Source organism: Mus musculus, chromosome 6 (genome assembly GCF_000001635.26).
Source record: "Mus musculus strain C57BL/6J chromosome 6, GRCm38.p6 C57BL/6J".
Classification (NCBI taxonomy): Eukaryota; Metazoa; Chordata; class Mammalia; order Rodentia; family Muridae; genus Mus; species Mus musculus.
This window is the reverse complement of record NC_000072.6, coordinates 90263249-90274296: the sequence shown is the minus strand read 5'-3', so window position 1 is coordinate 90274296 and position 11048 is coordinate 90263249. Positions and strand designations below refer to the sequence as shown.

At 39.9% G+C, this 11048-nt stretch overlaps 1 protein-coding gene across 1 annotated transcript; it reads right to left on the bottom strand.

Moving 5' to 3' along the window:
* Nucleotides 1-4243: 4243 nt before the first annotated feature.
* Nucleotides 4244-5191, bottom strand: Vmn1r54 (vomeronasal 1 receptor 54). Its single transcript, NM_053224.1, has one exon. It carries the CDS (start codon nucleotides 5189-5191, stop codon nucleotides 4244-4246), a length of 948 nt encoding a protein of 315 aa, NP_444454.1.
* Nucleotides 5192-11048: the final 5857 nt, after the last annotated feature.

Here is an 11048-nt window from a genome sequence, read left to right as displayed (position 1 = left end):
AGCTCCACACCCAAATAGTGCCAGGAGAGAGTTGGTCTCCCAGGAGTGCTGGCACACCTCTGAGCACAGGTAACACCACCACTTCTGCTCTAATTCCTGGCCCAAGAGGGACCAGTCTAGAGCTATCAGTATACAGGAACTAGGAATAGCCTGGGACAGGAACCTTCAGGTTTCCTTATTCACCCCAGAGCTGACCCTGTGCCACAACTTTTCACAAGTTCATCCCAAAGAGAATTGGTCTCTCAGGAGTACTGACACACAGGCTTACAAGAAGGACAAGCCACAGTCAGAGACAACAAAATCAGCTAACAGAGATATCCAGATGTTGAGAGGCAAGGGCAAGAACATAAGCAACAGAAACCAAGGCTACTTGGCATCATCAGTTCTCCCACCACAGTAAGCCCTGGATACTCCAACACACCAGAAAAGCAAGACTCTGACATAAAATCACATCTCGTGATGATGATAGAGGACTTTAAAAAGAATATAAATAGCTCCTTTAAAGAAATATAGGAGAACACAGTTAAACAGGTAGAGGCCCTTAAAAAGGAAACATAAAAATCCCTTAAAGAATTACAGAAAAACATAACCAAACAGGTGAAGGAATTGAATCAAACCATCTAGGATCTAAAAACAGAAATAGAATCCATAAAGAAATCACAAAGCGAGATAAGCCTGGAGATAGAAAACCTAGGAAAGAGATCAGGAGTCATAGATGCAAGCATCACCAACATAATACAAGGGATGGAAGAGAGAATCTCAGGAGCAAAAGATACCATAGAAAACATTGGCACAACAGTCAAAAAATGCAAAATGCAAAAATCTCCTAACAGAAAATATCTAGGAAATCCAGGACACAATGAGAAGACCAAACCTAAGAATAATAGGTATAGAAGAGAGTGAAGATTCCCAACTTAAAGGGCCAGTAATATCTTCAACAAAATTATAGAAGCAAACTTCCCTAACCTAATGAAAGAGCTATCCCTAAACATGCAAGAAGCCTACAAAAGTCCAAATAGACTGTACCAGAAAAGAAATTCATCCCATCACATGATAGTCAAAACACCAAATGCACAAAAACAAAGAATATTAAAAACAGTAAGGAAAAAAGGTCAAGTAACATATAAGGGCAGACCTATCAGAATTGCGCCAGACTTCTCACCAGAGACTAAAAAGCCAAAAGATCCTGGACAGATGTCATATAGACCCTAAGAGAACATAAATGCCAGGCCAGGCTACTATACCCAGCAAAACTCTCAATTACCATAAATGGAGAAACCAAGATATTCCATGACAAAACCATATTTACACAATATCTTTCTACAAAGGATACTAGATGGAAAACACCAACACAAGGAGTGAAACTACACCCTAGAAAAAGCAAGAAAGAAATCTTCTTGGCTAGGTAAAAAGTTCAGCAGGAGAAACAGAACAGAATGGGTTGCTAGATACCTGTCCATAAGATCTATAGATATTTGTTCTTAACTGGGGGTAGTACTTTCCCACAGAGGCCTCAACTTTTCCCACATAAATCTCAACTAAGCTAGTACTTTTCCACCAAGGCCAAAACTTTGTATGTAAGTACTTATGGCTGACAAGGCAGTTAACATTCAAACAAGGTCGCTCCCAACATCTAACAACAAAAATAACAGGAAGCACTAATCACTATTCCTTACTATCTCTTAACATCAAAGGACTCAATTACCCAGTAAAAAGACATAGAATAACAGAGTGGAATCATAAACAGGACCCAGCATTTTGCTGCATACAGAAAATGCATCTCAGGGACAAAGACAGAAACTACCTCCTAATAAAGGGCTGGAAAGAAATTTCCAAGTAAATAGTCCCAAGAAACAAGCTCGAGTAGCCATTCTAATATTGAATAAAATCAACTTTCAACCAAAAGTTATCAAAAAGATAAGGAAGGACACTTCATACTCATCAAAGGAAAAATCGACCAAGAAGAACTCTCAATTCTGAATGTCTATGCTCCAAATGCAAGGGCACCCACATTCACAAAAGAAACTTTACTAAAGCTCAAAGCATTCATTGCACTGCACATAATAATAGTTGGAGACTTCAATACCCCACTCTCATCAATGGTCAGATCATGAAAACAGAGACTAAGCAGAGAATAGAAAAACTAACAAGTTTGGAGCAAATGGATTTAACAAACATCTATAGAACATTTTATCCTAAAACAAAAGAATGTACCTTCTTCTCAGCACCTCATTATATGATCTTTTTCAAAATGATCATATAATTGGTCACAAAACAGACCTCAACAGATACAAGAAGATTGAAATAATCCCATGCATCCTATCAGATCACTGGACTAAGGCTTGTCTTCAATAACAACAAAAACAACAGAAAGCCCACATTCACATGGAAGCTGAACAACACCCCACTCAATGATAACTTGGTCAAGGAAGAAATTAAGAAATTAAAGACTGTTTAGAATTTAATGACAATAAAGTCACAACATACCCAAACTTATGGGACACAGTGAAAGCAGTTCTAAGAGGAAACCTCATAGCTCCGAGTGCCTCCAAAAAAACCTATAGAGAGCATACACCAAGGAGCTTGACAGCACACCTGAAACCTCTAGAATAAAAAGAAGTAAATATACCCCAGAGGAATAGAAGGCAGGAAATAATCAAACTCAGGGCTGAAATCAACCAAGGAGAAACAGAAAGAACTATACAAAGAATCAACAAAACTAAGATCTGGTTCTTTGAGAAAATCTCTCTCTCTCTCTCTCTCTCTCTCTCTCTCTCTTTCTCTCTCTCTCTCTCTCTCTCTCTCTCTCTCTTTCTTGTTTTTATTATTTTTCATTTTTTAGGTCAAATATAGTCTAATAGTCAAACTGAAAAAGGAAACTTCAGTTGAGAAAATGTCTCCATCAGATTGTCTAGTAGGCAATACTACTAATTTTTTTTCTCTTTTGGATTGTGTTAGTTTATTCTGAGGACCAAACACTTGTTTATAACACTTTCTCAGAACTACTGATGAATGGCAGAGGGTTGTTTCAGTGAAGAAATAGGATTGTTTCTTTAAAAAATATATTTTGACACTTTGAATCCTTTTTGCTTTTTAAATTATTTTATTTTAATTATTTTTTATTTGTGTGTATGAATGCACATCTGGTGCCTGCAGAGACCAGAAACTGTTAGATCCCCTTGGATTGTAGTTACAGACAGCTGTGAGCCTTTATGTGGGTGCTGGGAATTGAACATGGGTCTTCTGCAAAGGCAGCCCGTTCTCTTCACCCCTGAGCCGTGTCTCCAGCCCCCTTTTCTACTTTCTTATTTCATGGAGAATAGTCTTCACAGTTGGGTTGCAGTAACTGAACACATTTTTATTATGATGAAGCACACATAAGCATTTCCCATCTTGAGCCTACTGCTTGGAGTCATGTACATTATTGCCACCATCTGCACCACTACTTCTTCCTCATGCACAACATCTGGCCTCCCCCCAGTACACCGCCATGACCTTCCTGCCTGAGCTGAGCACTGCAGTCTGCTTTTGTTTCTTCACATGCGAGTCTCTAAGCTTTTCCTGCTCCAAGTCATCCACACAGACCCTGTTCTGCGTGACTCTCATGTCAGTCAGCATGGCAGCTTCATGCTCATCCATGTGTTACTGTGTGCAGAATCCCCTTCTCTTTTAAAGCTGAATAACAGTCCAATATAGGGGGCCTGCGCTTTGTTTATCCGTCCTTAGGACTGCTTTATACATAGAAACTGTTTTTGTTGGCATCTGTCTATCTCCCTCTCTATTTCTCTGTCTCTGTCTCTCTGCATTTCACTCTCTTTCTCTGTCATGCTCGTGTGTGTGTGTGTGAGAGAGAGAGGGGGAAGGATATGAGATTTTCTGGTTATTTGATAATTATATTAATAATTATATTAATAATTAATAATATTACATACATACCTTGGCAAGAACAGAGGTAACTGAGGAAATTGAATAAATGAAGACTACCACAAGTTGTCATAAATTGCTATGGATAGTTCAGGCCATGACAAATAATAGTCACTTTACATTTCCCCCAAAGATACAGTGAGAAGTACAGAACACTTAAGTATCTGGCATGTTTTTTTCTTTTATGTATACCATCACAGATTTGACAATAAATAGGTTTAGTAACAACAAAACAACAGCACTTTTCTTCACTGAAGCTCATACAAACTCCTCTTTAATGCATAACTTATGCCAGTGCCCTGGCTGATCTTAAAGGAACTTACCTATTCCTGAGCAATATGATGGTTACCATCCTTCCAAATGTGGATCTGAAAATGTTGATGATATATTTTTCAGTACTGAGGATCAAAAAAGGACTGACTGTGGCATAGCCATGGGCTGTGAAAATGTGGACACAATAAAAAATCTGACCATCATCGATACTTCTTATGTAGGAGACAATGCTGTCCAAGGTGTACATCAGCACAAAGAAGCTCATGAGGCACAGAATGGTCCTCATGGCTCTTTTTTCTGCAGATGGTTTGAGGGAAAAGCTGGTGATATGGAGAAATTGGGATTGCTTTTTATGTCTGCCTAGGAAAGTCACCATGTATCCACTGGAGAGGAGCATGAGACCTACAAAGATGACATCCCTGGAGGTCAACAGTATAAAAACTGTGAGATGGAAAGAGTAACTCATGGGTGCCAGAGAGCACGATGTAGTGATATATGTAAAGCTAGGTGAGGTCAAATTAGACTTTGCAGTTATATATGTTGCAAGGGGACTGCTAATGAATGTATAGAAGACACTCAGGAAAAGAAGACAACCTAGCATGTAGTGTGGAGATTTACGCTTGAACTTTTCTAAGCAGGAGTTTCTGGGATTGAGAGTGACAGCCTGGAGGATGCTGAGCAGGCTGGTGGCACAAAGAGAGAGACTCCTACAAAACCTGTACAAGGATATAACACATTTGCATGTGGTGTCACCCCATCTCCCCCATGGCATAAAGATGTCTGTAGCTACTAAACTCATGGCTATCAGCATCACCAGGTGGATTAGGGACAAGAGACCAATGGGCAGGTCAATATGTCTGGACCTCTGCCCACGAATGTACTTGAAGATGTGGAAGAGAAGAAGGAAGCTGTTGCCTGAGATCCCAATGCCAACTCCAGAATAAATAGCATTTCTTATCTCGGTGTTATGGGACAGTCTATTCATTTTATTCATTTTAAGACTGAGAGAAGCGGGTGGGAACTGTGCAGGGAGAACAGCAAGAAGATTCCTTACCCCAGATCTAGCCTTGCTCGCCAACTTCAGACAATGACAGCTCCACTACTCTCAGGAAGACATGTTGTTGTTTTTCAGTTCAGCCTTATTCCACGTAATATAACCTCCACTTCAAGGCGTCCAGAAGCCATGTCCACTCTTTCTGCCATTCCAATAGTCATGCGCCCTACCTGTACATAAGCTTTCTTACATATTAAACTGCCATGTGTCATGGGAATATTTCTTTTCCTATTGATTCACATTTGAGATTTCCTGAGGAAAAAGCAATGTCCTAGCTGTCTTTCATCTGTATGATCTTGATTGTCAGGCACATAGCAGCTATACAGTTTTTGGTGAAGTTCAATAAAGATTGCAAGAAAGTAGAAATGAGACCCACACATGAAACACTCTCCCTGGCTTAAACAGGCCCAGAGTCAGTTTATTCCAGTCTATCTTTGTTTGTGCTCATTTACAGCAGACCTAGTGCCCTTTGTGTGGCTCTGCAGGGATCACTGATGTGTGGGAATCCAGACTGTTTCCCTTCCTACCCATCATCTGCCATTTCTTCTGTGTGTGACCCTGAGCACTCTGAGGCCGAGCTGCAGTCACTTCCTTTACACCATATGGACAGTTGTGGCCTGTGTCAGGGATACTCTCCATGTAAAGGAAGGTGAAGTCCACATACCAAGCCTGAGGTGTTTTCTGCACAGGGTGAACTCTGCAAAAGTGTCTGCTGCTGGCTTTATTCCTGTGAGATTCCTTATGTTTATGACTTGGGAGAGTTAATGCAGTTTTAACAACAACCGATCAGTTCTGTCCCAGCCTGAAACAGAGAAGATTAAATATGAAGGCAGTAGAATCCCTGAGCAATTCCTTTCCAATCTCTTTCTGGGAGCATTTCAGGTGTTTTCTGTGAATCCCGCCTTGTAACTGCATCTGAGATGTGTGCTGATATCACAGTAGAACAAAGGCCTCTGTGGGAAGCAGCCAGTTATCAGAGACTGGTGGGAACATAGTCTAAATTTTGTAATTTTTTTTAATAATTATAATAGGTTCAGGGCTATTCCCATTTTAAGGTTTTAGTGAAAGAAGAATTATGCAACCCATTCTGAAAGATGGGCTGCACAGCTATCTAGGATTCCATATATCCTTGCAGAAGAAGTGATATTTCTCACACTCAGGCAACCCAAGCCTCAGATGTACACCAGAAGATCTTGTAGCAGCAGTTGGCTACAGCACTTTGGCTCTTGGTGGGTCGTGTTCTCAGCAGGTCACATACATGCACCCATTCAGGAGCAATACGGATTTGTGATTGAAAGACACACACACACACACACACACACACACACACACACACACACACACCAGTTATTTTAAAATGCCTTGACTAGCTCAAAGATTGGGCAATTCTAATCCTCCCATCTAGCACATATTTCCCTCCTGTAATATTGGCTTAATGCCCTCTAATTCTATATTTTATCTTTGTTGTTCTGGTTCCTCCTAGGTGGATCACTAGTCTCTGCTGCCCAAGACACTTCTGGGCAACCCCTTTGGGAGCCACATTCCTTCTCACCTACATTCCAGATGATTTTCCTTCTGCAGCAATAAATCTGATCCGTCTACCTCTGAATTATGGTGATTGTCTCTCTTCCTTTCTCTCAGTTCTTAGCCTGAGCAAATCTAAAGATCTTGCTTCAGTCTTCCTGCCCAGCCACTGGTCATTGGCTCTTTATTGATAGATCAAAAACCAACTGGGGATAAGGACCTTAAGTGATTGGACAAGCAGATTTCTGATTTTGAGGGCCAGTTTAAGTCAAAGCATTGGATCCAATCCTGAACATCTTACCTTTTCTCAGACATAAATTGAACATAACTATAACAATTATGTATATTACAAAGTACGATATACAATTAACATCCAGTCCATCATACCTGACAATTTAGATAAAGTATTCTATCATCTACTCTAACTTAATTAGTTACAATTCTGTACCCAAGTCATGTTTGATTTCAACTTGTATTATCATCTGAAAACCATCTTTTACACCTAGAACACCTTCTTCAATGGTAAATAGCTTAAGTTCAATTGTGAGATCATAACTCGTCTTCAACCCCGTGGAGCAACAGGCTACACACAGACAGCTTGGTCTCCAGTCGAGCTTAGGTCTTGAACCCCGGTGGGACACAGTGCATGGTAATTTCCACCTACATGGGACAGAAGGTGTTCGATCATGTCTCCTGGACTCCTGGCTCCTGTTGAAGTTACTACCCCCATAGCCTCCACAGGAGAGATGCGTGGCTATCAGTCACATAGGAACCAGCACCAAGCCTTCCCACATGCAAATAAGGTTCCCCCAAACTCTCAGTACAAGCCAATGAGAGGTACCTGCTGTTGAACTCTGAATCACCCCTAGTACTGCATATAAATCCATCCAGGGAATTAAAGGTGTGTGAGAACTACTTCCTCTGAGTCTTTGGTTCCAAGATCTGTTTGTAACACTTGGGAAGAGATCGTCTCTCCCAAAGAACCACCTGAGTTCCCACCACACTCCTCACTGGAGAGTTGGCTTCTCGTGGGGCCCGGCCTGACCCAACTCAGTTCAGAGCCTTTCAGAGTTACTGAGCCATCTGGAAGGCACCGCAGAGACTCCCTGCCTACACTCACTTCCCTTCGCTGGAACCCTCGCACCAGGCCTGGACAGAGATCTCCATGGAAAACCTCTGGTACCCAGACCCACACAACCCCATCAGAAATCTGAGAATGAATTAAATATTACCCAGACATTTAGGAAGCACAAAAATATAGCTTCTGAAACTTAAACAAATTGTAGAGACAGCTGGCTACCTGGAAAATTCCCTATTCCTCAAAATGTCAGAGCATCTGTCTTCAACCTTCTGGCCCAGAGCCACCTGGAAGATCCTGAAATAAAGCAGTAATATAAAGGAGTAGCTTACTCTGTCTTGGCAGAGCTTAGCAGTCAACAATCCCAAATCTGTCCTTTTTGAATAGGGCAATTTTTGTCCCTTGCCATTACTAGAGCAACTGTATTTATTTTTTTTATTAGGGAAACTGATGTTTTTGATGCTCAATTTCTTCTTTGGAGGAGAATGGGGAAGCTGTCAGGAGCAGACTTGCTTTCTTGTCAAATGATCCTTAATATTGTAATAATATTAAATATCATATTCTGTGAATTTCTAATGTTTTTGAAAAGTATGTAAAGTATAACTAAACTAAACTGTTAGACCTTAACTAATCTTAGCCATTTCTATTTGAGTAAATTGAAAACAGTTTATTATACTTAAATCAGAATCTAAAATAACCATGAGTTTACTCTGTCCCTTAACTTGTATTACTTAATCATCCTAAACAGTTTGTAATAGCAGCTTTTAGAAGGACTGGGTCAAATCCTTGTATTCTTAAATGAATTGCATAGGCAAAATGCCTATCTAAGAATAACAATATTAATTTCAAATTCTGTATCAATATACAGATTTGTACCAATGGAGACTTTAATCCTATATCAATATTAAATTCTGTACCAATGTAAGAAATTATAACTTCCATTTTACATCAATTACAAAGATTTTTACCAATTTAAGGTTAAGGATACACAATGCTTTGCTCAAAAATAAAATTAGTAACCCATCCTATGTATTTCCTCCCTGTTCAAAATTATGACCATTTTATCCCTTAAAATTTCAACCTATCACTTGGACACAAACTCAGCAGATGGTCCCATGGTCCCCAGAAGAGTATCCATTCCCAGGCATTCTAGTGGCCCAGGATCTTAGGATCACTAGTGAGTAGAACACAACATCTGTTCCAACACCACCAGGAGTGACTGAGACCAGCTGGATCCAGAGACACAGGAACCCTGCCTGACCAGTGGCTTGGGTTCCTTCTGATCAGCACCAGTCTACCTTGGGCAAAACTCAGTGGACAGTTCCACAGACTCTAGAGGAGGTACCACTCCCAGGTTCTCTAGCATGCCCAGGATCTTAGGATCTCAGGATCACAGGATCCCAGGAGCTTGGTCATACCAAGATCTCAAAGTCTCAGAGGCAACTTGACTCTCAAGAACTCTGACACACTTAGAATCTCAGGATCCTAGGAACCTGGAATCATAGGATCACAGAGAAAGCTGGTCTCTGAGAAGTTCTGAATAAATCAGGATTACCCGAAGGACAGGCTCCAATCAGATATATAAAGGGAATACTTGAGATAATCAGGTGGCAGGAGGCAAGCATAAGAACAGAAGCAACAGAAACCAAGGTTACTTGGCATCATCAGAACCCAACTCTCCCAACTTAACAAGTCCTGAATAGACCATCACAACAGAAAAGCAAGACTCAGATCTAAAATCACTTCTCATGATAATGATGGAGGACATTAAGAAGGACATAAATAACTCCCTTAAATAAATACAGGAGAACACAGCTAAACAGGTAGAAGTCCTTAAAGAGGAAACACAAAAATTGCTTAAAGAATTACAGGAAAACACATCCAAACAGGTGAAGGAATTGAACAAAATCATCCAGGATCTAAAAATGAAAAAAGAAACAATAAAGAAATCACAAAGGGAGACAACTCTGGAGATAGAAAACCTAAGACAGAAGTCAGGAGTCATAGATGCAAGCATCACCAACAGAATACACGCGATAGAAGAGAGAATCTCAGGTGCAAAAGATACCAAAGAAAACATTGACACAACAATCAAAGAAAATGCAAAATACAAAACATCCAGGAAATCCAGGACACAACAAGAAGATCAAACCTAAGGATACTAGGTATAGAAGAAAGTGAAGATTCCCAAATTAGTGGGACAGTAAATATCTTCAACAAAATTACAGAAAACTTCCCCAACCTAAAGAAAAGGATGCCCATGAATGTACAAGAAGCCTACAGAAATCCAAATAGTTTGGATCAGAAAAGAAATTCCTCCCAACACATACTAATCAAAACACCAAATGCACAAAACAAAAAAAGAATATTAAAAGCAGTAAGGGAAAAAGGTCAAGTAACATATAAAGGCAGACCTATCATTATTACAACAGACTTCTCACCAGAGACTATGAAAGCCAGAATGTCCTGGGAAGATGACAACAGACCTTAAGAGAACACAAATGCCAGCGCAGGCAACTATACCCAGCAAAACTCTCAATTACCATACATGGAGAAACCAAAGTATTCCATGACAAAATTAAATTCACACAATATCTTTCCATGATTCCAGCCCTTCAAAGGATAATAAAGGGAAAACTCCAACAGAAGGAGGGAAACTACACCCTAGAAATGCAAGAAAGTAATCTTTCAAAAAACCTAAAAGAAGATAGCCACATGAACAGAATTCCAACTCTAACAACAAAAATAACAGGAAGCAACAATGACTTTTCCTTAATATCTCTTAATATCAGTGGACTCAATTCCCCAATAAAAAGACACAGACTAGCAGACTGGTTATATAAATAGGATCCAATATTTTTCTGTTTACAAGAAACCTAACTCAGTGACAAAGACAGGCACTACCTCAGAGTAAAAGTCAGGAAAATAATTTTCCAAGCAAATGGTCCGAAGAAACAAACTGGAGTAGCCATTCTAATATTGAATAAAATAGTCTTTCAACCTAAAGTTATCAAAAAAGATAATGAGGACCACTTCATGCTCATCTAAGGTAAAATCTACCAAAATGAACTCTCAATTCTGAACATCTATGCTCCAAATGCAAGGACATCCACATTCATTAAAGAAACTTCAGTAAAGCTCAAAGCACACATTGCACCACACACAATAATAATGGGAGACTTCAACATCCCACTC